Source organism: Paroedura picta, chromosome 2, assembly GCF_049243985.1.
Source record: "Paroedura picta isolate Pp20150507F chromosome 2, Ppicta_v3.0, whole genome shotgun sequence".
NCBI lineage: Eukaryota > Metazoa > Chordata > Lepidosauria > Squamata > Gekkonidae > Paroedura > Paroedura picta.
The window spans coordinates 180,300,875-180,328,370 of NC_135370.1; the positions used below are offsets into that span (position 1 = coordinate 180,300,875).

General features: G+C 50.6%; 1 protein-coding gene across 2 annotated transcripts; it reads left to right on the top strand.

Moving 5' to 3' along the window:
- The first annotated feature begins 62 nt into the window (after nucleotides 1–62).
- NAA30 (N-alpha-acetyltransferase 30, NatC catalytic subunit) lies at nucleotides 63–26,570 on the top strand. 2 transcript variants are annotated; one of them, XM_077324005.1, is made up of 5 exons: nucleotides 63–229; nucleotides 4,626–5,489; nucleotides 14,341–14,464; nucleotides 18,317–18,372; nucleotides 24,491–26,570. In XM_077324005.1, exons 1-5 carry the CDS (start codon nucleotides 170–172, stop codon nucleotides 24,626–24,628), a joined length of 1,242 nt encoding a protein of 413 aa, XP_077180120.1. In that variant the 5' UTR covers nucleotides 63–169; the 3' UTR covers nucleotides 24,629–26,570. The 2 variants fall into 2 exon arrangements, with proteins under 2 accessions (XP_077180120.1, XP_077180121.1); XM_077324006.1 differs by lacking the exon at nucleotides 63–229 and adding an exon at nucleotides 4,260–4,492.
- Nucleotides 26,571–27,496: the final 926 nt, after the last annotated feature.

The following is a 27,496-nucleotide window of genomic DNA, read 5'->3' on the forward strand; positions in this document are numbered from 1 at the left end:
GGAGCTTTGTGACTTCATGGCGAGAGAATGCGACCACTGCAGCCTGGGGGGAGGGGGGGTTCTCTCCGATCGGGTTTTCTGCCAGAACATCCAGGAATATGATTTGGTGGCCCAGGCCTCTCAACAATATAGGAGCTGATGAACAGTAGTGGACTCCCTCGCTGACCTCATGTATGAGAAGAACCAACCACAACACCATGGACCCACCTGCCTGCTGACCAGTAAACAGGTAGCATAATCAGTTGCTAGAAATTGGGAGCCTGTTGAGGAGAAGTTACATGGGGGTCCAGAAGAATGGGGCCAAGCACTGAATGAAATTTTAAGGGAGAGAAAGAGAAGTTTCAAGCTCTAATTTCCACCAAACATTAAGAATGTAAGACGACCCCTGCTGAATCAGACCAGTAGTCCCCCTAGTCCAGCCTCCTGTCTCACATAGGGGCCAACCAGTTCCTCTGGAGGGCCAGCAACAGGGCAGAGAGGCCGAGGCATTCCTAAGGACATCAGAAGAGCCCTGCTGGGTCAGACCAGGGTCCATCCAGTCCAGCCTCCTGTCTCACACAGGGGCCAGCCAGTTCCTCTGGAGGGCCAGCAACAGGGCAGAGAGGCCGAGGCCTTCCTAAGGACATCAGGAGAGCCCTGCTGGGTCAGACCAGGGGTCCATCCAGTCCAGCCTCCTGTCTCACCCAGGGGCCAGCCAGTTCCTCTGGAGGGCCAGCAACAGGGCAGAGAGGCTGAGGCCTTCCTAAGAACATCAGAAGAGCCCTGCTGGGTCAGACCAGGGGTCCCTCCAGTCCAGCCTCCTGTCTCACACAGGGGCCAGCCAGTTCCTCTGGAGGGCCAGCAACAGGGCAGAGAGGCTGAGGCCTTCCTAAGGACATCAGGAGAGCCCTGCTGGGTCAGACCAGGGGTCCCTCCAGTCCAGCCTCCTGTCTCACACAGGGGCCAGCCAGTTCCTCTGGAGGGCCAACAACAGGGCAGAGAGGCCGAGGCCTTCCTAAGGACATCAGAGGAGCCCTGCTGGGTCAGACCAGGGGTCCATGTAGTCCAGCATCCTGCCTCACACAGGGGCCAACCAGTTCCTCTGGAGGGCCAACAACAGGGCAGAGAGGCCGAGGCCTTCCTAAGAACATCAGGAGAGCCCTGCTGGGTCAGACCAGGGGTCCCTCCAGTCCAGCCTCCTGTCTCACACAGGGGCCAGCCAGTTCCTCTGGAGCGCCAACAACAGGGCAGAGAGGCCGAGGCCTTCCTAAGGACATCAGAGGAGCCCTGCTGGGTCAGACCAGGGGTCCATGTAGTCCAGCATCCTGCCTCACACAGGGACCAACCAGTTCCTCTGGAGGGCCAACAACAGGGCAGAGAGGCCGAGGCCTTCCTAAGAACATCAGGAGAGCCCTGCTGGGTCAGACCAGGGGTCCCTCCAGTCCAGCCTCCTGTCTCACACAGGGGCCAGCCAGTTCCTCTGAAGGGCCAACAACAGGGCAGAGAGGCCGAGGCCTTCCTAAGGACATCAGAGGAGCCCTGCTGGGTCAGACCAGGGGTCCATGTAGTCCAGCATCCTGCCTCACACAGGGGCCAACCAGTTCCTCTGGAGGGCCAGCAACAGGGCAGAGAGGCCGAGGCCTTCCTAAGAACATCAGGAGAGCCCTGCTGGGTCAGACCAGGGGTCCATCCAGTCCAGCCTCCTGTCTCACATAGGGGCCAACCAGTTCCTCTGCAGGGCCAGCAACAAGGTAGAGAGGCCGAGGCCTTCCTAAGGACATCAGGAGAGCCCTCCTGGGTCAGACCAGGGGTCCATCCAGTCCAGCCTCCTGTCTCACACAGGGTCAGCCAGTTCCTCTGGAGGGCCAGCAACAGGGCAGAGAGGCCGAGGCCTTCCTAAGAGCATCAGAAGAGCCCTGCTGGGTCAGACCAGGGGTCCCTCCAGTCCAGCCTCCTGTCTCACATAGGGGCCAACCAGTTCCTCTGGAGGGCCAGCAACAGGGCAGAGAGGCCGAGGCCTTCCTAAGGACATCAGGAGAGCCCTGCTGGGTCAGACCAGGGGTCCCTCCAGTCCAGCCTCCTGTCTCACACAGGGGCCAGCCAGTTCCTCTGGAGGGCCAGCAACAGGGCAGAGAGGCCGAGGCCTTCCTAAGAGCATCAGAGGAGCCCTGCTGGGTCAGACCAGGGGTCCCTCCAGTCCAGCCTCCTGTCTCACACAGGGGCCAGCCAGTCCCTCTGGAGGGCCAGCAACAGGGCAGAGAGGCCGAGGCCTTCCTAAGAGCATCAGAAGAGCCCTGCTGGGTCAGACCAGGGGTCCCTCCAGTCCAGCCTCCTGTCTCACATAGGGGCCAACCAGTTCCTCTGGAGGGCCAGCAACAGGGCAGAGAGGCCGAGGCCTTCCTAAGGACATCAGGAGAGCCCTGCTGGGTCAGACCAGGGGTCCCTCCAGTCCAGCCTCCTGTCTCACTCAGGGGCCAGCCAGTTCCTCTGGAGGGCCAGCAACAGGGCAGAGAGGCCGAGGCCTTCCTAAGAGCATCAGAGGAGCCCTGCTGGGTCAGACCAGGGGTCCCTCCAGTCCAGCCTCCTGTCTCACACAGGGGCCAGCCAGTCCCTCTGGAGGGCCAGCAACCGGGCAGAGAGGCCGAGGCCTTCCTAAGGACATCAGGAGAGCCCTGCTGGGTCAGACCAGGGTCCATCCAGTCCAGCCTCCTCTCTCACACAGGGGCCAGCCAGTTCCTCTGGAGGGCCAGCAACCGGGCAGAGAGGCCGAGGCCTTCCTAAGGACATCAGCCCTGCTGGGTCAGACCAGTAGTCCCCCTAGTCCATCATCTTGTCTCACACAGTGGCCAACCAGTCTTCTCTTGACCACTGTGTGAGGCAGGATGCTGAACGAGATGGACCTTTGCCGTGTTGTTGCTCCATTAGAACTGGGGAGATGGGATACTGGACCAGGTGGGGCCAGAAGATCTCTGTCTATTGCAATTGACCTCCAGACAACAGAGATCAGTACCATGGAGAGAAAAGCTCCTTTAGACCCCACCCTTCCTACTCTCTGCCCCCCATATCTCCAGGTATTTTCCCACCCAGAGCCGGCAACCCTAAGTGTACTGATTGCTAAGTTTTAATGAGAGTTTCATGCCGCCATCCCTCCAGAACCTCAGAGCAGCAAGAGGCAGGGGCGTGGTCCATACAAAACTCCACAGTTGTTCTGGGATGATCCGCTTCCAGGAGGAGGGTCCTGGATAGCAGGGGTAGTCAACCTGTGGTCCTCCAGAAGTTCATGGACTACAATTCCCATGAGCCCCTGCCAGCAAATGCTGGCAGGGGCTCATGGGAATTGTAGTCCATGAACTTCTGGAGGACCACAGGTTGACTACCCCTGCTGGATAGTATTGCCAAATTTGGTTTCCGGGGGCAGGGAGGAGGCTGAGAAGGTCAGTTTGCAGGAGTGGCCCAAGGTAGTTCAGAGATGCCAGGAGATCTCCAGGTCCCACCTGGAGGCTGGCATCCGTAAGATCAGTTGTCATTCTGGGTTGATGGCCCCAAGGTTGGGGCTGGGTTTGTCCCAGAATAACAGCACATCTCTGCACTTCAGTATTGTCTAAGCTACACTTACTCAGGGAGTCTTGGAGGAGGTATTACAAAGGTATTTGTGCATTTGGTTATGTGCTTGCATACATCTGAGCGTGCAGACACGTGTACAAAAGAGCCAGCCCCACCATTATGAATTTATTTTATTTATCGATGTGCTTCCGTATATGTCTGAACACGGATACGTGTACAAAGGAGAAGGCCCCATCATTATACATTTATTTACACGCTTGAGTGTCCGTCTGAACGCACAGACACGTGTACAAAAGGGCCAGCCCCACCATTATGAATTTATTTTATTTATCGATGTGCTTCCGTATACGTCTGAACACGGACGCGTGTACAAAAGAGAAGGCCCCATCATTATTTATTTACACGCTTGAGTGCCCGTCTGAACGCACAGACACGTGTACCAAACAGCCCCCCCCCCCTGAAACCGCTCCTCGCCTCAGTCTGAGGCGGCTCCCTAAGCCCCGCCCCTTCTCCTCCCGTTCCTTCCCTCCGTTTTTCTCCCGCCTCTGCCTCGGCCCCGCTCTGATCTGCGCCTGCGCTGACGGCCGCGCCATAAAAGGAACGGGGGTAAGCGCCTTCCCTTCCACCGACCATAGAGACAAGAAAAGAGGACGGGACGGCTTTGGCCTACCCGAGAAACGAGAGCCGTAAAGCAATGCAAACAGCGTCGCGCGTCAGCCGACCCGAACGGAGGGGGGCGGCCCTAGCGAGGCCCCGCCCCCTCCCCTCGGCGCGCTCGTTCCTTCCTCCCTCCTCCCGTCTCCTTCACGTCCGCCGCCAAGCGAGGTCGCGAAATGTCGCGCGCTCGCCTTCCCTTTCCCCCCCACAGGAAACCCGGCCTCGCTTTACGGCCGCTGGATGAGGCGGAGCGGCGAAGGGGAGCGGGAGACGCCGCTGAGGGGATTCGGGGGTGAGGCGGAGGGGAGCGGCCGGGGGGGGGGACGAGCGGCGGGGCGGCCGCCTGGGGGGCGGGACTACGGGGGGCGGGGGTCCCTTCCCTCCCCCCCTCACCCTCGCTTCTTCTTCTTCTCCTCCCGCCTCAGGACATGGCCGAGGTTCCGCCCGGGCCTAGCAGCCTCCTCGCCTCGCCGCCGGGGGACGCCGCCGCCGCCGCGCTCCTCTCGCCCTTCCCGGGAGACGCCGCCGCCGAGGAGGAGGAGGAAGAGGAGGAGGAGGAGGAAGAGGGCGGCGGGGGGGCCGAGGCCGGGCATGAGGGCGACGCCCCTGCCCGCCGCCCCCCGCCCCGCCGCCGGCCCTGCCCCCCGCACCGGCGCCACCACCAGCTCAACGGGCTCATCGCCGCGCCGGACCTGCGGCACCTGCGCGCCTCCCTCAAGGGCAAGGGCCTGAGCGACGAGGCCATGGGACACGGGCAGCAGCAGCGCCAGCAGCCGGACGAGGGGCAGCCCCCCTCCGCCCTCAGCAACCACCACCGGGTCCCCCGGGCCCAGGCCAGGACTGCACAGCCCCAGCTGCCGCCCCAGCACCCCCGACGCCACCACCAGGCGGCAGACCCCTCCGCCGGGGACAGGAACGGCCTGGCTGGCGGGGAGGAGGAGGAGGAAGAGGAAGGAGGAGGTGGAGGCAGCCGGGAGCAGGAGGTGGTGGTGGTCGGCAGGAGGGAGGAAGAGGAGGAGTCCCTGCTCCTCCTCTCCCGGTCCTTGGCTTCCAGCTGCAGCTTGCAAAAAAGCCCCCTGGGACCCCCCACGGACTCTTCCTGGGCCCCGCGGGCGGAAGAGGAGGAGGAGGAGGAGACGCTGGGCGACCTCACGATCGGATATGTCCGCTACGAGTCAGAGCTGCAGATGCCTGATATCATGAGACTGATCACCAAAGATCTGTCTGAACCCTACTCCATTTACACATATAGGTATTTTATCCACAACTGGCCTCAGCTTTGCTTTTTGGTAAGTCCGGGAGGTGGGGAGAGAGAGGGCTCGTTATCTAGAATAGGTGGTGTGTAGTTGGTGTTGGTGGCAGGAGAAGGTATAGCACAGTAGGCTAGGTAAGCAGTGGAGACAGTAAACTCTGCATACCAGTTCTCAGAGGAAACATCAGGGAAAGGCCTTGGCCTCCATACCCTGCTTGTTGATCTTCCAGAGGAGCTGGTTGGTTCTGTGGGAAATCGGATGCTGGACTAGATTGACCCCGGGTCTGATCCAGCAGGGCTCACCTGATGTTCTTAGGAAGATCTCAGCCCCCAAACTGGGCTGCTGGCCCTCCACAGGAACTGGTTAACCACCATGCTTGACTAGATGAACCACTTGTCTGATCCAGTAGGGCTCTTCTGAAGTTCTTATGAAAGCCTTGGGCTGTGTGCCCTGCTGTTGGCCTTCCAGAGGAACTGGTTGACCACTGTGAGACAGGAGGCCCGACTAGATGGACCCCTGGTCTGGTCCAGCAGGGCTCACCTGATGTTTTTAGGAAGGCCTCTGCCTCTGTGTCCTGTTGTTGGCCCTCCAAATCTGATTTGCCGCTTTGTAAGGCAGGATGCTGGACTAGGTGGACCTCTGGCCTGATCCAGCAGGGTTGGCCATTGAGTAAGAGAGGGTGATGGACTAGATGTGTGTGATCCAGCAGGGCTCTTCTAATGATGGTCTAGTCCTCTGTTCCGTGTTGTTGGCTCTCTGTGTCTCTCTGTGTCGTTAGCTCTCCAAAGGAGCTGGTTGGCTGTTCTGTGAGGCAGAAAACTGGACGGGATGGATCACTGGTCTGATACATCTTCTGGTGTCCTTAAAGTCCAATTCAGTTTTATGGGGCTCGAGTAATGCATCTGCATGGTGTTCTTTGCTGATCAGTCTAGCAAGAGAAATTATATGCAGATTAGGCACAGTGATTTATTATACTGTGATTTAATATATGCGAGGGTTTCATTTGAACAAATCTGCATCAGAGGTGTGGTGTAGCAATCTGCTTAGCGAAGTAAATTGCTGTAAGAGATCATCTTACTCTTCCTGTTTAATTCCTAGGGTATTCTGAAAATGAGCATTTTCAAACCCTTCACAGGAGTTCTCTGTAACACTTGTGTACACTTCAAAGACCTTTTTGCTTTGTAAACATTCACTGAATGTGGAGATTTGACCCAGTCTTTCAAGTACATAAAGACAGGCAGGCTGAATTCTAGCTTTCCCCTGGGGGCGGGCGTGTATGTGTGTGTCTTCCTTGCCCTACCTTGAGACAAGCTGATATTCAGTTACAGTAGTGGAAGAATAATTAAGGCAAGATGAAGCCCTAACATTCAGAAAAGTTTCAGAACGCTTGGAGCCGGATGGTGGGAATCCATAAAAATGCAACAGCTTGGTCAGTTGCTATTCCATACAGCACTGGTTTTATTCTTAACCAAACAGTGTTGCCCACGAAGGGAAGATAATGAATGCAGTGAGAGGAAAGGAGAAATCTCTACAACCAATTCACTGGTTTTTGTCTTTTTGTGTATGTTGGATTTCATGGTTCCTGATAGAACTGTTCGCCTTCTCTTCGTATGTCTTGAGGCAGGCTGGCCTACAACGTGTGTGTATCCTCATTCTGCAAATACGATCCCTTAGTTTTCTTGGGTAATTCAATAGAAGCGCATGTAGAGGCAGTAACAAATTTCAGGATCAAAGCTAGGCTGTTATCTGATGAGTAACTGAAAAGCACAGCTAGTCTGTGTCCAAGGCAACACTAATTATCTTACCATGGCTTTGTAATAACCACGATGAGCCGATGTCGAATGTGAAGTCGGTTTCAAAGAACTTGATGGACAACTTCTTGATTTTAACAATTGTCTAGGTGGCGGGGGGGGGGGGTTTGTAATTTTAATATGTTAATTCTTGAAATGGTGGAAACATCACAAGCTGTTCCCATGTTGGGGGCGTATTTTAACCAGCTAATTAAGAAGGGCAGGCTTATGCTTATGAGCTCTTGCTAAAACTGAGCTTTTTAACGGCTTGCATACATGTAGAAGCAGGGCATTGGTTGCTGATGGATAAACACAAGGGAGGCAGTGATAGTTTTGAGGGGGTGCAAAATCTTCCAAGGTTTTCCTACTCATACTGACAATACCATCTTCATTGCCCATTGGCCTTTTTATTTGGCGATCTTTGAATCTTGCAGTCCTTGTAGTCCGCAGCAGCGGATCATAAGTAGTTTTCTTGTGGCACAGGGTGGTAAGGCAGCCGACACGCTGTCTGAAGTTCGATCCCAGCAGCTGGCTTAAGGTGGACTCAGCCTTCCATCCTTCCGAGGTCGGTAAAATGAGTACCCAGCTTGCTTGCTGGCGGGTAAAACGGTAATGACTGGGGAAGGGAATGGCAACCCACCCTGTATTGAATCTGCCATTAAAACACTAGAGGGCATCACCCCAAGGGTCAAACATGACTCGGTGCTTGCACAGGGGATACCTTTACCTTTATGATTCCAAAAATCACAGGCTTGATCCCCCTCCCCCCCGCTCGCAAGGCTGAATTCCAGGTTTGGGTTTCATGCTAACTTTGTGCTGCGTTTGGTACCTGCTTTTAAGAAAAGGCCTTTAAGCATTTGAACTTGAGGCAGCCAGAAACCTTTGCCGTGCACAGCTTCTGGCGCTTCTGTGACTTCTCTTTTTAAAGAAACTCATGCGCAGGATTGATCTTCCAGGACGCACTGCTTGTTCACAACGAAGATGTGGTAGCGGAGCCCCTTTTTAACAAGCAGATGAATTTGTGATTCAGGGTTGTTGGTGCGACTACTTCTGAGGAAGCGGCTTATCCAGTATTATAAGAAAATGCCCTGAAAGCCCTATAGGTTTTTTTTTATTTATTTATTAGATTTGTATGTTATAATTGTATTTATATACCGCTCTCCCCGAAGGCTCAGGGCGGTTCACGTAGAACAGAAACCATTCAGATAACTTAGTTTAACAGTAATGAAGTGATAACCACAAGCAACATAGAACAGCAGAAAGGTACGGAGCACATTAAGCGCATATGGATAGCCCGGTGGGTTGGGTGGAATTTTAGAGGTCCTGCAGCAACGTGTTCCGTGCCTCTGTGTGTCGTGTGCTTGATACTTTAGATATCACACTTTGTAAACTAGCGTGACGTAGGGGCCAAGTGGCGGATTCTGATCTGGAGAACCGGGTTTGATTCCCCGCTCCTCCACATGCAGCCGGCTGGGTGACTTTGGACTAGTCATAGATCTCTCCCGGTTCTTGCAGAGCAATAATATTGGCTCTCTCGGCCTCATCTACCTCACAGGGTGCCTGTTGCATGGAGATGAAGGGAAAGGTGATTGTAAGCTGCTGGGAGGGGGGCACTCTTCCACTTCTCTAAACACAGAAAATTATTTATCATTTATCCCAGGGGCTGCGGCTCAGTGGTAGAGCATCTGCTTGGCATACTGAAGGTCCTAGATTCAATCCTGGCATCTCTAGTTAAAAGGAGGCAGGAGGGGATGGGAAAGACCTCTGCCTGAGATCCTGGAGAAGCCCTTAGCTCAGTATAAGGCATCTTGGTGTAGTGGTTAGGAGTGCGGACTTCTAATCCGATGAGCCGGGTTCGATTCTGCGCTCCCCCACATGCAGCCAGCTGGGTGACCTTGGGCTCACCACGGCACTGATAAAACTGTTCTGACCGAGCAGGAATCTCAGGGCAATCTCAGCCTCACCAGGAAGGAGAGAGTATGCCAAGCCGACTTATGTGCTCCCACTTGCATGGCTTGGAGCCTGACCACTAAAGGTTCTGAACCAGGAAGGCTTGTCGAGGTAAATCCCCAGCTGCTTTAACAAAAACATAGTTCACTTTACCTGCACGCATAACTAGAAACGTCTCTCTTCAGCCAAGGCGTGTCAGGAATCAGGCTGATCCCGCACAAGAAGAACAGTCCACGAACTCCAAGGCTAAGGGTCCTTGACTCGTATTCGGCCCCTCAACTGGGTAAATACTGTCATCGGTTAGGGCAGGGGTAGTCAACCTGTGGTCCTCCAGATGTCTATGGACTACAATTCCCATGAGCCCCTGCCAGCGTTTGCCAGCATTTGCTGGCAAGGGCTCATGGAATTGTAGTGCATGAACATCTGGAGGACCACAGGTTGACTACCCCTGGGCTAGGGCACCGAGCTGCCAGTCAAATAACGTCTAGCCTAATTTTAACAGCATCTTTTCCGCAAGCCTGTTTACCTGAGCTTTGCCCCGTGGGCCTAGAACAGTGGTTCTCCACCTTCCTCATGCCACGGCCCTTTAATACAGTTCCTCGTGTTATAGTGACCCCCCAACCCTAAAATCATGCCAGGGTTCTTTCACTTAAATTAAACCAAAACTGACCAATGGCGCGAAGATCCATTGTTCATGATTGACTATAAATTGTTTTTTTCCCAGGGTTTCAGTTCAGCTCTGCCTCTTGTCCCACCATGCCGATCTTGCTCTTTTCCGCTGCTCCAGACAGACGAACGCTCTCTCTCGATCTACCCTGCAAGAGTGTCATGTGGATGGTTCCCCCCCCCCGGCCAAGCTGCTTGCCCTCCCTTGACCCCTATGAAAGGGTCGTTCTACCCCCAAAGGGGTCCCGACCCCCAGGTTGAAAACCACTGGCCCAGATTAGTTTTGAGAAGATATGAAGAAAATACATTGCCAGTCCCCCCCAGAACGAAGCCTGTGGGTGCCAAAGTTCCCGCTGGCACCATTCCTGGAGCCCGCCGAATTTTGTGAGGGAGTGGGTGGGGCTGTTTGCCAGCAAGGCTTCCGATTGCCTACTGGAAGTTTGATTGGCTGTGCAGGTTTGATTTGACAGCAGCGGCCACTGCAACATCAGGATCTCTTATTTACTGTTACTGAAGTTAAGTTGTGACAATGCAGCATTGAATCAGGCCTGCTTCCTCCCCCCACCATCAAAGCCTGGGCTCACGGGCCCCAACCCGGTGCAGCAATTAGGTTTAGGTGGAGTGTCAGAGCAGTTACACTTTAAACCGGGCTCTCTCTACCAGGGTTTCGTGAAAACCCTGGGGGTTGTTCATGGGCCAGGAAGGATTTCCTGGATGGGTTGAAGTCAGTTACCGTATTTGCCGGCGTATAAGACGACTGGGCGTATAAGACGACCCCCCAACATTTCCACTCAAAATACAGTACTATGGGCCACTATGGGCAGCTATGTCTATCCCAACTGAAGTGCACCTGGCGTATAAGATGACCCCTCCACTTGGAGGCATGTTTTTCAGGGGGGGGGAAGTAGTCTTATATGCCAGCAATTACTGTAATTAAAAAAAAATCAGGTGATATGGCCATATAAGGTCATGTTGACCTGCCCGCCCCATCCCAAAATGTCCAATGATGGGCCTGGAGGGGGTGGGAAGGGGAGGGGCCTGGGGTGAGCGTGTCCGCAGCTCAGCTTCCCAGCCATATTGTGCACAATCATGTCACTCCTGGGGTTTCTTGAAGCCTGAAGAAGGTTTCAGGGATTTCTCGATGGAGAAAAAAGTTGAGAAAGGCTGTTTTAAATAAGAAAATTAGTTTCATTGGTTACTGTATTTACTGTTTTATGTCCATGTATATGTATGGTCTTTGTTAACCACCTGGAGGCTGTCGACAGAGAGGGACAGTTTATCAAGAAATGAACTTTTTCTGCCTGGCTTCGTCTCCAACAGCAGCTGTTTTGTTCTTTTACCCAGCATACTATGTCAGAATTCCATATGTGTCCATAGGCTCAAAATGATTTGGGGGGGGGGGAGTAGCCCTGGCCCAGACGGTGTTCGTGGTACCTGGTTGTTAACATAAGAAATGTCACCAGAGAAAGTGCTGTGCCTCAGTCTCTGGGTCGGCTCCTGGCCGCCTGTCCTCCCGGTGCAAGCTGTCTTCTGCCAGCACAAGGCCCTCCACCAGCAGATTGATTGGGAGGCTCTCTGCCTCTGAGCAGTATGCCGGCAGAAGGGCAGCCAGTCGGTGGGATCGAGTCCTGTGCTCCACCAGTCCGCCAGTTACGCCTGTCTCCATGTAAGCCTTAAGGGAGGGAGTGTAACAGAATGGATGTGCCGGAGAGAAGGGCACGAAATATCGCCGTGTGAGATGAGATAATTAGCACCTGGGAGATCACCGTGTTGGCTGTCTTTGTTCTGCTGTGTAAGAGCCCATCACGGGCCACCTGTTGTGCAGTACATGCACCTGTGACTTTGATCTCCCTCCCTGAATACCCTCGTTGCAAAGCTTTCCGGAGAACTTTTAACGCTCGCCTATTTCGATGAGCTTTCAGCTTTGGCCAGATTGTTCTCATACACTGGGGCAGCCGGACGGTGGCTCTCCGGATGTCAATGACCTGCAATGACCATGAGCCCTGGAGCACCTGACCAATTACCATGACCACCAGCACCTGGAGAGCCACAGCCCGGCCACTCCTGTCCTGTACCAGAAAGCTTCCCAGATCGTAAGAGTTTATACTTTCAAGTTGGCCAATGTGTGCGTTTCTTGGAGCAGAGTGAAAGAGGAGGTCAGTGGTACCTTTAAGGCCCAAGACACTCAGTTTTAGGGTGGCCAGGTCTGGGTGGGGCAATAGCCAGCTATTTGGGAGGGTGGGGCTTGGGAAGGGGAGAGAGCAACCTCCAAATCAGCCATTTTCTCCAGGGGAAGCGATCTCTGTGCTCCAGAGGTCGATTATAATACTAGGAGATCTCCAGTCGCTATCTTGAGGCTGGCAGTCCTCCTAACCACGTTATTTTTAAAGGTGCTCCCTCTCTGGTTCGCTTCACAAGTGGCCGTCCCAAATATATCCTTTTGATAAAGTTGAAAGGGCACAGAGGAGAGCAATGAAGATGATCTGGGGCCAAGGGACCAAGCCCTATGAAGATAGGTTGAGGGACTTGGGAATGTTCAGCCTGGAGAAAAGGAGGTTGAGAGGGGACATGATAGCCCTCTTTAAGTATTTGAAAGGTTGGAGGGCAGGATGCTGTTTCTGTTGGCTGCAGAGGAGAGGACACGCAGTAATGGGTTTAAACTTCAAGTACAACGATATAGGCTAGATATCAGGAAAAAACTTTTCCCAGTCAGAGTAGTTCAGCAGTGGAATAGGCTGCCTAAGGAGGTGGTGAGCTCCCCCTCACTGGCCGTCTTCAAGCAAAGGTTGGATACACACTTTTCTTGGATGCTTTAGGATGCTTAGGGCTGATCCTGCATTGAGCAGGGGGTTGGACTAGATGGCCTGTATGGCCTCTTCCAACTCTATGATTCTATGATCCTGCGTTGAGCAGGGGGTTGGACTAGATGGCCGTTATGGCCCCTTCCAACTCTATGATTCTGTGATTCTTTGCTGACTCAAGAGGTGCTTTTGCTCAGGTGGATACTGCTCTAAGCCCGGTGTTTTCTTAGCATTATGCCAGCATTTCTTAGTGTCTGACCGGCGCGTCTGAAATATGTGCAAAGTTTCTGCAGGAGGCACGCTATTGGTATAGGCAGGGAATTTTGTGGATTTCAGTTGCTCAATGCTTAATATGTTTCAACCAATCAGGGTTCTCAACTCATGAATTCCAATCTTTTGCTGGGCTCATTGCATTTTCAGCTGGGTACCTTCTTGTTCCAAATAAAGGTTGCTTTCTCAATGACGGGTGTGGAGATATTTTTCTTCAAGCAGCATTTTAGCATTGGTGAATTTCTATACCTAGAATCCTAGAGTCGGAAGGATCCTCCAAGGTCATCTAGTCCAACCCCCTGCACTATGCTGGACACTCACATCTATCTGCCCACCCACAGTGACCCCAGTTTCATGCCCAAGTGATCCCCACCCAAAAAATCTCCAGAGCCCAGCCTGGCCTGGAGGAAAATACCTCCCATCCCACAGTGGTGATCAGGGGGTTGTACTAGATGACCCATGAGGTCCCTTCCAACTCTATGATTCTATGATTCCTTTCCTAACCAGCAAGGTGGTTAAATTATCTAAGGATCGCATGGAAGAACCACATTGGGAAATGGAGAGTTAACACACATCACCACTGCTTAAATATTTGCAGGTCTGACAGCCAGTGAAAGACATTTTGAAACCATGAGGGCATTGAAACTAGTTCAGTTGTGATGGATTGTTCATAGCTGTGCATGCACATGAGAAGGAAACGGGAGAGCATGGAAGAGAGTTACTTTCCAAGCTGTCTAATTTAACGAGGTTAAAAGTGAATGGACTTGAAGTTTGCCTAACTCCATTTTAAAATCTGAATATATCTGTGTAGAGGGTTTTGCTGAAATTCTTAAACCGGTTATTCCAGAATAGTCTCCAGAGTCAGCCTTTTTGACTCCGCTGACTTCACGGAGACTGGAGACATGCTATCTTTAGAGCAGCTTGTGAATCAAACCAATATTTTATTAAGTCTGTGAATTATCTGGTACCATGCTTTGTTTCATAATCTTCATTTTAGCACACAGGGAAAAGATAGCACATGGATTGACAATGCTATTTGCATAATGTAAAGCCGTCCTTTTGATAATTTTTTAGGACTTCTGTGTAGAATGCTTACAGGATCTGGGCCAAACAAAGTTGAAAACAGTCAGTGTAATGATTTTTTTGTAGGAACAGTATCTGAAAACTTAAAATACAAAATGTGTAAGTTGCACTTTTGTTACTGAGAATTGCATCTTTCTGCTTAGGTTGCATCTGCCTTATGCTAAAAATCCTTTGTGTAGCAAAACAAATTCCAGAATGCATTCTCTTTTTTAAATATATATCTATAAATGTCCCTGTAAGATGTTGGATTTTTTTGTGACACTGTGTCTTGCCAACTTAATCTACAAAAAAACATATTTTGTTGTGTGTGTGTGTGTTTTTTTTAAGGCAATGGTAGGAGACGAGTGCGTAGGTGCCATCGTGTGCAAGTTGGATATGCACAAAAAGATGTTTCGCCGGGGTTATATAGCCATGTTAGCCGTGGATTCCAAATACAGAAGAAAAGGCATAGGTAAGAATAGCATTTTTGTCCTTTTAAGACCTCTCTTGAAAACAGGAAGCAGATAAGAGTTTTTCAAGTGGGTTGCGCTATTGGTCTGAAGTCACACAACAAAAATAGAGTCCGAAAGCACCTTTAAGACCAACAAAGATTTTTTCAAGGCGTGAGCTTTCGAGTGCAAGCACTCGTGCTTGCACTCAAAAGCTCGCGCCTTGAATAAATCTTTGTTGGTCTTAAAGGTGCTTTCGGACTCTATTTTAATATATATAGTAAATATTATTAGGAGGGGTTAGAGCATTGTTTTAATTGTTTTTATATGTTCCTATTTGTTACGTGAATGTCCTGCATAGTGCAGGGGTTGGGCTAGATGACCCATGAGGTCCCTTCCAACTCTATGATTCTATGATTCTATATATTGTTAGCCGCCTTAAGCCGACAGGTCGGGAGCGGCGACCTATAAGTGTGATAGACAGGCAAGTAAATAAAATAATACAGACTACATCAATAAAAGATAAGTATTCAAACCTTAAACCAAGATTTATTCAGGGCATGAACTTTCATGTGCAGGCGCACTTCCTCAGACAAAATGGCTGAGTGTGTGTGTGTGTGTGTGTGTGTGTGTTGGGGAGGGGCCGGGAGTGAAACATCAGTGTGCATCCTCCGGTGTCACACACCCTCTTCAGTTGTCATGGCACTCCCATCACCCTTAAAGCATTTCTGTGCAGTCTGGGGCTTTTCTCCGGGAATCGTTTCCTCCTCCTCCTGAAAGCACAGAAGTCCATTCTGATTTGCAGTTCGATGACGACAAAAACTATAACGTCTGCCTTAATTCTCTCTCGTTCCCCGATTCCCAAATCAAACCGAGCGGTTGCTTTATTTTCCAGTAGAATTATTGCGTTTTGTTCACTGAATGTTTGTCGTTTACGGAAACGGTACGCGAAGCATTCCAAGCGCGTGCAGTGAACCATGCAAATCGGCAGAACCCCTGCTTTCCCATATGCCCTTCCTATACGTGCTGAGGGAACAAGAAGGGGAAAAAAGCCATCCAAGACAACGCACCAATGCTCCTGTCTCCAGCCAGTTTGACAGCCACGGTGCTGTAAGGTCACTGACCAGGATAGCGCAGTCTTGTCAGATCTCTGCAGCTAGGCAGGGTTGGCCCTTGGCAGCATTTGGGTGGGAGGCCCCCAAAGGAGACCAGGGTCACTGTGCAAGGTGGACAGAGGCAAAGCCACCTCTAAATGTCTCTTCCTCCCAGGGTTGTCATAAGTTAGCTATGACTTGCCAGGACTTTCCACACACAGTTACTGTCTAACACAGTGGTTCTCAACCTTCCTAATGCCGCGATCCTTTAATACAGTTCCTCATGCTGTGGTGACCCCCAACCATAAAATTATGCAAGGGTTCTTCTACAGAAATTAAACCCAAACTGACCCATGGCGTGAAGATCCATGGTTCATGGTTGTCTATAAATTGTTTTTTTTTCCTGATGTTTCTCAGTTCAGTTCTGCCTCTTGTCCCACCATGCCGATCTCACACTTTTCCGCTGCCCCAGACAGATGAATGCTCTATTTCAGTCTTCCTCGCAAGGCTGTTGTGTGGATGGCGCTCCCCCCGCCCCAGCCAAGTTGCTTGCCCTGCTGCGACCCCTGTTAAAGGGTTGTTCGACCTCCAAAGGGATCCCAACCCCCAGGTTGAGAACCACTGGTCTCGCAATTGGTTTTCTTTCCCGCCATTCCCAGCCGGAGCTGGCTCGTGGCGGGTTACCGTCCATTTCAGAAATGCAATACAATTCAGAATTAAAAGCCACGAAGCCCCTAAAAAAAACCCGATTACAATAATGCCCAGCAAGATAGCAGCAGAGATATGCCCACAGTATTTCCCTCTAATGGCAGATTTTGGCTCCATGGTCTCTCCCATCACAGGCCCCGTAAAACAGGGAGGATGAGGATTTTCATTGGATAAATAGACACCAGAAAGCTGGAGGGGGCAAAGATCTTCCAGCCCTTGCCTCGACCAAATGCCTGGTTGATGACCTCCTGTCTTCCAGGCCCTGTGGAACTGCGGTAGTTCCGGAAGGGCCCTCAGCTCTTCTGGGAGCTCATTCCAGGTAGGGGCCAGGACCAAAAAGGACCTGGCTGAGGCCTAGTGCTTCCCATGGGCCAGGGATCACCACTTTGTTGGTATCCACAGGTTCTCTGCTGTTAGACAGAAGCACCTATGCCCCCCCGGGACCTGGGATTGGGATTGGGACAGGGAACCATCAGGATCCCCTCTCCACCTGCCAGTAGTGGGAAGGGGAAGTTGATTAGCCGATCTTGCCATGCTAGTTAGTTAACTAATAATGTTGAAACTGTAGTTGTTGTTTTAATGGATTTTAATGGGGTTTTAAGATGCTGTAACCCGCCACGAGCCGCAAGGGAGTGGCGGGGAATAAATCGAATGATGATGATGATGATGATGATAATAATAATAATAATTGTGGCCTTATGTATGCGCAGTGGTGATTTTTCTGAAGACCGTCTCAAACGTCACACTAAGGCCATTAAAAACTGTTAGTCCCCTTGCCTGCATGCACTGTAGCATTTTTATGCTGCCTTTCCACCTGATCAGGGTCCCCAAGGCAGCACCCAGAACACCGTTGAAATATCTGAGCGATTAAATATAGCATTTATTAATCGTTCAGTAACACATAAACAGCCAGTCAGTTTGGTGCAGTGGCTAAGAGCAGTGGACTTTAAACCAGAGAACTAAGTTTAAACAGATATTTTTATAATCCGCCCTTCCTCCCTAGCTCACAGCGGGTAACAACACGGTTATACAGCAATCAGGTAAAATCATAAAAACAGTTTGCCATCCCAGTTACTCCCAGCTGATTTAAACATGGGTGGTGGTTTCAGAGTTCAATTCCCCATTCTTCCTCCTTGTTCAGGCCGCTGGGTGACCTTGGGACAGGCACAGCTCTCTCGGCCCCGCCTACCTCACCAGGTTCCTGTTGTAGAGAGAGGAAGGGCAGGCTGCTATAAACCACTCCTTAGGGCAGAGAATATAGCAAGGCATAAAAACCTCATTTATAAATAAATAAATAAATGAGCCTCTTGTGGCACAGAGTGGTAAGGCAGCCGTCTGAAAGCTTTGCCCATTGAGGCTGGGAGTTCGATCCCAGCAGCCGGCTCAAGGTTGACTCAGCCTTCCATCCTTCCGAGGTCGGTAAAATGAGTACCCAGCTTGCTGGGGGGTAAACGGTAATGACTGGGGAAGGCACTGGCAAACCACCCCGTATTGAGTCTGCCATGAAAACGCTGGAGGGCGTCACCCCAAGGGTCAGACATGACTCGGTGCTTGCACAGGGGATACCTTTACCTTTACCTTTTACCTTAAAAACCTACTTTCTTCCACCAGGAAAGCCAATAACCATTGTTGGGTAGAAGAAGAAGAAGAAGAAGAGTTGGTTCTTATATGCCGCTTTTCCCTACCCGAAGGAGGCTCAAAGCGGCTTACAGTCGCTAATGCTGGCATGGGCTGTTAGGGGAGGAGCAGAGCAGGCTTACAGTGCTAACGCTGGCAGGGGCTTGTGGGAATTGTAGTCCATGGACATCTGGAGGACCACAGGTTGACTACCCCTGCTCCAGAGGAACTGGCTGGCCACTCTGAAAAAGGTGTGCGGACCAGATGGACCACCTGTCTGATCCAGTAGGGCTCCTTTGATTTGCTTACGTAGTTGAGTATTTGCAGTCATGATTCATCTTTCAAAAATTATCCGCATGCATATTTGCCGTGCGGGCTGTGATCTTCGGGTTGCTACTGTGTGTTGAATAGCTTCTTCCTGCACTTAAATGTGTCGTTTTTTAATCTGTGTTCCAGGTACAAACTTGGTTAAGAAAGCTATTTATGCCATGGTAGAAGGAGATTGCGACGAGGTGAGTCTCTTTCCTTTTGGAGGAGCTACAGCTGCATGCCCTGCTTCACTTTAAGGCCATCCTCTGATATTTGGTTTATTTTTTTTTTTCATTTATTTTATTACACTTGTAGGCCGACGCTCCCAGCCAGCCAGCCAGCCAGCCAGCCAATTCCTGGCCATTAACAACAAATTCCAAATCCACCGTTTAAAACAACACAGTAAAACAATTAAAAACATCCTGCCTAACCCACCCCGCCTGGCTGCCAACGCCCAGTGGAAGAGGAATGCTACCCAGTGGGGGATTATGGGGAGAATTTAAGGAGGAGGGGCCCAAGGTGTCACCTGAGCCAAAAGCCTGGTGGAAGAGCTCCGTCTTGGAGGCCCTGCAGAACTGCATTAGGCCCTGCAGGGCCCATAGGTCTGAGCTCATTCCACTTGGTCGAGGCCAGGCGAATCTCAGTGGGCTGAGTATCTCCTGATCCATCTGTTACGGAATAGGAAAGTTTAGTAAGAACGGTACGTGAACCTTCACATTTCTGAATCACAGAGCCAGGAGGCAACATCAAGGGAAGGCCTTGGCTTCTATGCCCTGTTGTTGGCCCTCCAGAGGAGCTGGCTGGCCCCTGTGTGAGACAGGAGGCTGGACTGGAGGGACCCCTGGTCTGACCCAGCAGGGCTCTCCTGATGTCCTTAGGAAGGCCTCGGCCTCTCTGCCCTGTTGCTGGCCCTCCAGAGGAACTGGCTGGCCCCTGTGTGAGGCAGGAGGCTGGACTGGATGGACCCTGGTCTGACCCAGCAGGGCTCTTCTGATGTCCTTAGGAAGGCCTCGGCCTCTCTGCCCTGTTGCTGGCCCTCCAGAGGAACTGGCTGGCCCCTGTGTGAGACAGGAGGCTGGACTGGAGGGACCCCTGATCTCACCCAGCAGGGCTTTCCTGATGTCCTTAGGAAGGCCTCGGCCTCTCTGCCCTGTTGCTGGCCCTCCAGAGGAACTGGCTGGCCCCTGTGTGAGACAGGAGGCTGGACTAGATGGACTCCTGGTCTGACCCAGCAGGGCCCTTCTGATGTTCTTACTCCAATACAGGCTTTAACTGAGCCAAGGGAAAGTAAAGCCCTAGAGGAAATAGCAACCCACCCTTCTGAGCATGGCACAGGAAGTAGTAGCTCACCCCCCCCCTTGAGTCAGTCATCTGTGCTGCCCTGTGTCCATTTTTCTCAACCAGGGTTTTGTGAGACCCTGGAGTTTCTTGACACCCTTGGGAAAGTTTCCTGAACGGGTGGGAGTTAATTAATCTTTAAATATATTTTTAACATTTGTTAAATATCAGGTGATGATGATATGACTATATATGGTTCATGTCTGCCTCCCACCCCCACATGGCCACTGAAGGGGCTGGAGAGGGGGGAAGGGAAGGGAAGGGCCCCCAAGTGTTTGAGTCCACAGCTCTGCTTCCCAACCATATTCTGCACAGTTGCCCCCCTTCTGGGTCTTTTCAGAACCTGAAGGATGTTTCAGGGGGTTCTCAGTGGTAAAAAAGTCGAGAAAGGCTGATGGGTAAACCCTTTTCGGGACCGAGTAGCGCACCCCTTTCCTTTGCCATCCTTGACTCCATGTGGGCTGGTGTAATCCCAGGGAAGCAAAGGTTCTCTTCTCCTTCAGACACTGTGGTAGCGTTTTGCTTTTGCTTAGGCAAGTGACAATGTTTGCGCGTTTCAGGGACGTGCTGAACTAGCCGGAAAGCACTAGCAAAACAGGGTCGATAGTATTAAAGCAATAGCAGTGTTGGAGCGTAACCATGGGGTGCAAGTAGAGAAACGCTTCAAGTGTTTAAGAATTATTCTATATTTAACTAGATTTGTATGCTCTGGAGTACCCTCTCAGCGGACCAGTTCTGTGCACTTCTCTCCCGGTGTAGTAGGCAAACTGGGGCTGCATTTATGGTTTTGCATTTACATGCATTTATTTATATGAGGCTGCAATTCTGGCTTGGGAGATACCTGGCGAATTTCTGAGAGGAACCAGGAGTGGAGATATCCTACTATCTCAGTAGGATATGCCATAATATTCCTCCTTCCAAAGTATCCCCTTTCTCCAGAGGATCGGATCTTGTTTGTCTGGAGATTAGATAAAAAGGCATGCCACCTGGAGGTTGGCAACCCTGTATTTATATCCTGCTTTTTCTCCCAGGTTGGGCGTCAAAGCAGCTTTAGAATATTGTTCTCCCCTCTTCCGTTTTCTCGGAACACCAGCCTTCTGAGGCAGGCCAAGCTGAGAGTTTGTGATGGGCCAAAGGTCACCCAAGCAGGGATTTGAACCCCGGTTCTCCCAGGAGTTGCAGCCCGTCACTTGACTTTAAAAAAAATTGGCACCAAAATGTGTTCAAGCCTGGGGGCTGGATCCACTGAAGTGCCTGTGGGAGGTGACTGGTGCTGTGGAGCATGCCCGGTGGTGCCCCTCGTGCCAGCTGAAGGAATTTCCCACAGTCCTCCCCTCCCCTTTGCTGCACCACCAAACACATGGGTCTGCATTCCCGCCAGTCGTGCAGTCTCCAGCAGCAGCTGTTCAGAGGTCCCGGAGCTCTTAGGGGAGGAGCAGAGCAGGCCTTAATTCTCTGAGAAATCCTCCCTCTAGAGGTCCCTCACTGTGTTATCCTATGAATACACCAATGAGATTGAGAGACGGCCCCCCCAGAGGGATGGGGGTTAAGCGCCACCACGTTGCTTCTGTGAGCTTGGGCCAGTTCTGAGAGAACTCCCTCAGGGTGTCTGAGGAAGAGAAGGCGACTGTAAGCCGCTTTGAGCCTCCTTCGGGTAGAGAAAAGCGGCATATAAGAACCAACTCTTCTTCTTCTTCTTCAGTAATCTCAGGGCTCTCTCAGCCTCCCCTCCCTCACAGGGTGTCTGTTGTGGGGGAGAGGAAAGGGAAGGCGACTGTAAGCCGCTTTGAGACTCCGTCGGGGAGTGAAAAGTAGAGGACAAAAAAACAGCCATGATGACGACGATGCCATGGATCAGTTTTTCTCAACTTTTTGGCTTTTGAGAGAAACCCCGGAAACATCCTTCAGGCTTCGAGAAACCCCAGAATGGGCGTGACCATGCAGAATATGGTTGGGAACCAGAGCTGTGGACATGCCCACTTGTGGCTCCTCCCCCTCCCACCCCTCCAGGCCCATCATTGGCCATTTGGGGAGGGGGCACTGGTCCACATGACCATATACGGTCATATCACCTGACAAATGTCCAACAAATTAAAAAAATAAAGAATAAATTTATTCCCACGCATTTGGGAAACCGTTCCTGGGCCACCAAGAAACCCCGGGGTTTCACAAAAGCGTGGTTAAGAAAGGTTGCCGTGAATTAATGACCGTTAAAGCCTCCTCTCATGAACTCTCAGGCCTTGCAAGCAGAGGGTCGTGGCTTCCTCGATGGAAATCACCCATCTCCGGTTGGGTCTTCCTCTTTCCCTGTCGCCTTCCACTTTTCTTAGTATTATTGTCTTTTCCAGTGACTCGGCTTCTCGTAATGGGGCCAAAGTACAGTAGCCTCAGTTTGAGTCATTTCAGCTTTTAGAAAAAGAGGAAGAAGACTTGGTTCTTATATGCCACTTTCCTCTACCTGAAGGAGTCTCAAAACGGCTTAAAGTCGCCTTCCCTTTCCTCTCCCCACAACAGATACCTTGTGAGGTAGGTGAGGCTGAGAGAGCCCTGATATTACTGAAGAAGAAGAAGAGTTGGTTCTTAGATGCTGCTTTTCTCTACCCGAAGGAGTCTCAAAGTGGCTTCCAATCGCCTTCCCTTTCCTCTCCCCACAACAGACACCCTGTGAGGGTGAGGCTGAGAGACTATAAGCCTGGCGGAAGAGCTGATATCGCTGAAGAAGAAGAAGAAAAGTTGGTTCTTTTATGCCTGAAGGAGTCCCTACCCGAAGGATTCTCAGAGCAGCTTACAGTCGCCTTCCCTTTCTTCTCCCCACAACAGACACCCTGTGAGATAGATAGGGCTGGGAGGGCTCTATCAGAACTGCTCTGAAGAGCATCTCTATTTGGACTGGGCCAAGGTCTCCCAGCTTAGCTGCATGTGGAGGAAGAGTGAAGGATCCAACCCAGTTTAGAGGCTGCCGCTCTTAAGCACGCCACGAAGCTGGCTAATGGGATTTTCAGAATATTAGCTTCAAGACTATCTGACCAGAAGAGCTTGGACTCTTGACAGCTCATACCCCGAAAATCACTCGGCCCGGCCAAATCTCTCTCTGCGTTCTCGACAATGGAGTGGCGCTTTGTCCGCCTTGGGGAGAGGATGGACGGAAAATGTGAGCGCGGGTTATCTGCTCTCAAGCAAGCACAGCTCGGAATGGCGCCATGCATCTGGTTCTGCTCCCACTCAGCTCCACATCTGTGTGTCTCTGCACTGGGGCTTGCAGGCCAAGCAATGGCTATGTCAGAGAGCGTGCCAGGTCTAGTTTGCATAAGCCGAGCCTTCTGGTGGGCTGCCCGGCCAGGGCTGTTTCATTTTCTTCTTTTTCTGCACGGTTTCTTTGGGTCTGAGTAGAAAATGTCCAGATCCTCAGCTGAAGATTCTCAGGCTGCTCCCACCCCCAGGGTCAGAATTCTGTACTAGAGCAGTGGTCCCCAACCTTTTTTCTCCGGGGACCGGTCAACACTTGACAATTTTACTGAGGCCCGAGGGGGCGGGGCAGTCTTTTGCCGAGGTGGGATGGGTTTGTATGGGGACCCCAGTGGGCAAAACCGCCAGGCGGGATTGTGGCTGTGCAGGGCATACGTGCCTATCCAAGGGGAAACATTTCCCCCGATATCTGCCGTTTCAACCGTGCTTGGCAGACGGTCCTGAACTTTATTATTGTTGTTGTTGTTGTTGTTGTTGTTGTTGTTGTTGTATTTATACCCCGCCTCCCCCGAAGGCTCGAGGCGGCTTACATAACCCGTCCCCTAAAACCATAAAATAACAATAAGATCCAATAAATTTACAATAGTGGCAACAACGATGGCTTAATCTTACTCATTTGGTCTCCACATCCTCAACTACAGGAGGGGGGGGAGACACTCTCTACCGCCAGTTTGTGGGTGGGGGGCTGATCTTCTTACCGCCCGGCCTCAGCTATAAGCCTGGCGGAAGAGCTCCGTCTTACAGGCCCTGCGGAATACCGGTGATTCCCGCAGGGCCCTCAGCTCTTCCGGGAGCTCATTCCACCAGGTTGGGGCCAGGACCGAGAAGGCCCTGGCCCTGGTCGAGGCCAGGCGGGCTTCCTTGGGGCCGGGAACGACCAATAGGTTAGCCCCCTAATAATTGTAACCAGATAACTGTAGTCACTAAGAGCCTGGGCCCCAGTTTCATAAAGATATTAACTTTTACTTCCATTTATTATTTATTTTATTTATTTATCATGCTTATACACCGCCCTCCCCGGAGGCTCAGGGCGGTTTACATCATAACAAGGAACAATACATAAAACGGTCTATAAAAACATGTTATAACCTTATACTAATAACTAATAATTGTAACCAGATAACAATACAACAGCACAGTATAACAATATGGCAGTACAAACAGCTCCAGGGCTTATTGGTGGAATTCTGAGGGGGGGGGGTGGAGCAGGGGCCCTTCGGTCGCTGTTGATTACGTCTGGTCTCAGCCAAATGCCTGGCGGAAGAGCTCCTTTTTGCAGGCCCTGCGGAACTGTTTAAGCTCCGTCAGGGCCCTGATCTCCTCTGGGATGGCTGTTCAGAAATGGTTCTCTGTGTACTTGTGGGGTGTTAGAGGGCATGCCTCCTAAGCCCTGCCTGAGCAGAACATGGGTAACAAAAATTCAACAAGAAATAAATAAACTCGCCACAAAGAAATGTCGAATATCAAAAAAAAAATTATTATACAAATAGATTATCCATTTCTAATTGTAAGATTATCTGTATACCTGTTCTATTTGTATAATTTTTTGATATTTGACATTTCTTTGTGGTGAGTTTATTTATTTCTTGAACCGAACACGGGGCACATTGCCCCCAGGCCACTTCCCGCGCATCGCACGTCGGCAGTCCGGGGTTTCGGCGCCGTGGCCGGTCTGGCGTTCTCCGCCGCGTCCCGAAAGAGCACCGCTCTCCTTGACGGATGTCTCCTCTTTCGTAGGTCGTCTTGGAAACCGAGATCACCAACAAGTCAGCGTTGAAACTTTACGAGAACCTTGGCTTTGTGCGAGACAAGAGGCTGTTCAGATACTATTTAAACGGCGTGGACGCGCTGCGTCTTAAACTGTGGCTGCGTTAACCGGAGGCCGCCGATCCGCCCCCCCTCCCGTCGCCGCCGCCGCCGCGGACATCTCTTCCTGACGCCGCCGCAGTTTCCTTTGCATGCAATGCAATTTTGTGTGGCATTGCTTTGCGGGTGGACCTCCTGATTTCCCACACAGCTCTTCTTCTCTGTCTCCATCGAGCGTTGCACCTCCAAATTCGTTGCACTGTGTGGCATGGCGCAGTTACTATTATTTTGTTTTTTTTTGTTCCCGATTTAACAACAGAGTGTTGCAGACTTCAGATCCATTTTCTTTGTTTGTTTCTCTTTTCTTATTTGGGTAACCAGGAAGATGTGCCAGTAGGTAGCAAAGTACTGTTTTTTTTTTCTCTTCCCCCCCCCACCCCCCATTTGCAAGTCTACTGAGTCCTGTGACATAAAAACGGCGAACGCTCTCTCCGAGGGGCTGCGTGACGTGGAACAAACTCTCTTTTTATGACATTTTTGTTCCAGGGAGAAAAGAAGCGCGAAAGAAAAAAGCCAATGTAGATTGTGAAATTCTCTAAGTATACTAATATTTCATACAAATCTCACCATAGTTCTTCCCCCCCCCCCCTCCTGGGGATGGTCTTTTTTTTTTAAGGCTTCAGACTTTTTAGGCACCTCAGTGATTAGTGAATGAAAAAAGACAAACCTGTTATCGTAGAGTGGGATGTGTGTTAACATTGAGTACCGGTAACAATTTAACTTGCGTCTGCCCGTGCCCATGTAGATACGTATCTTTGTCTTCACCGCTAAAAAAAATTTTTTTTTGAATGCATGCTTTTTCTTTTACTTCCTGATTTTTTTAAAAAATTTTGTTTTGTCTTTGTTTTTCTGTCTTTGCAAGAATGGCTTTTATTTAAAATTCCGGATTTGGAGAATAAATTATTTCCGACTTCATTGATTTGGATGACTTCTCCCAGACGGCGAAGGCTTAAAAAGCTCTTGTCTTATAGCAAGGAAGTGGGGCGGGGGGGAGACGGATCTCGTGTGGCTGCTAAAAGGGGAGCTTGATGCACTTTGTTCCTTTAAAGAGAAGGAGGGAAATCTTTTCCAAACACGGAGAGACAAATTAACGTAAAATTGGGTTGATTATTATTATTTTTTAACAAAAGAATTAATCAGAATTGCCATTGGGCTAGCTGCGGAACCGTTTTGAAAGCAGACGGGACAATGCAATTTTGATTTCGGCTCACCGTCGGCTTTGCTTCTACGTTCTTTAAAAACGACGCTGCTTTGCTCTTCAGTTTTCGAGGCATCCTTTTCTTAAGCTGCTTTTCAGTTCCTCTATTTCCCCAAAAGCCCAAACCTCGTGCGGTTTTTAATTTCCCTTCTGGAAAAAAAATATTGGGCGGAAGGTGAGTCTGAGGCTGGATTCACATTCTTCTCCCTCCTCCCCATTCAACTGGAACCTACGTAGGCTTGTTAAAAACTACCCCCCCCTCCCCAGCAGTTACACAGTATGTACTTCTGTCTGTCAGTGCAATATGTAAAACAAAACACTTTTTGTCAGTTCAGCAAGGACAGCATTGGTATAAGAAATATATATAAAATTAAAAAAAAGAGAGAAAGAAAGAAAGAAATCTTAGATGACTCATGGGAAATCGCTTCCTTTATACTGGGAGGGAAATGCTTCCTTTATACTGGGAAGGGAAAAACCTTCAGAATTCAACATTTTTTTTTTGCCTTACCACGTTGTCTGTTGAGGATTTCAGCTTGTCATGTTGTAAAACTGGTTGAAGTTGCTGTACCTTTAGAGAGGGGGGACTTGACCCTCCCCGTCACACTGCAGAGAAAAAGACCCGTTTCTGGACAGCTAAGTTTGTAAGGAAGGCTATCCTGATTTTGCACAGACTGAGCATCTCCCCCCCCCTCCACTATGTATAAGTTGTGAATTGTATTTGGGAAAAAATAAAGGATTTTAATTTAAACCTGGGGCTTTCCTCTGGACACACGGTGTATGGTTTCTTTCTCTCCCTCTGCACCCATCCCTGTGTGATGCTTGAACCCTTCTCATAATGTATTTATTTATTAACAATACAATTTAAAACAGGGGTAGTCAAACTGCGGCCCTCCAGATGTCCATGGACTACAATTCCCAGGAGCCCCTGCCAGCGTTCGCTGGCAGGGGCTCCTGGGAATTGTAGTCCATGGACATCTGGAGGGCCGCAGTTTGACTACCCCTGATTTAAAATGAAAAGCACCCAAGGGCATGCACATATGTATTTGGCTCCCTACTTGACTGCAAGACACTGAGGTGGACAGAGAGCACTAGCTGGGACATAATTAATGCTTGGCTCTCCCAGGGACTGATTTCGAGAATTTAGAGGCCTTTATCTGGCCTGCCGCTCTGCATACGTGGCCAGCAATCCACACCATGTCCTTCATCCGTGTATGTTAAGGGTTCTGTCTATGTAAAGGAGCTAATATATTACAACATTCATGGCACATTTTTTTGTATGCTGTACTTCTAGGTATGTAGAATCGACCAGCCCAGCGGGAACTGGGTACGGCAAAATTACTTCAGATGCGACATCACAAAGAGAAAACTTTTTCCAGGCCACGTGGCTGTCAAATCGTTTCAGAACAGTAGCCAACGATGGCTAGACAATGCAACCATGGAAGTTAGGAATAAATATGATTGGAAAAGCCACCAGTTAGAGCAGGCTTTCTCAGCCTGGGCTTCGTGAAACCCTGGGGTTTCTTGAGGGCCCTGAAAGGGTTTCCCAAGTGGGTGGCAGTGAATTGATTTTAAAGATATTTTTTAAATTTGTTAAGCATTTATCGGGTGCTATGACCATATAAGAGCCTCTTGTGGCGCAGAGTGGTAAGGCAGCAGACATGTAGTCTGAAAGCTCTGCC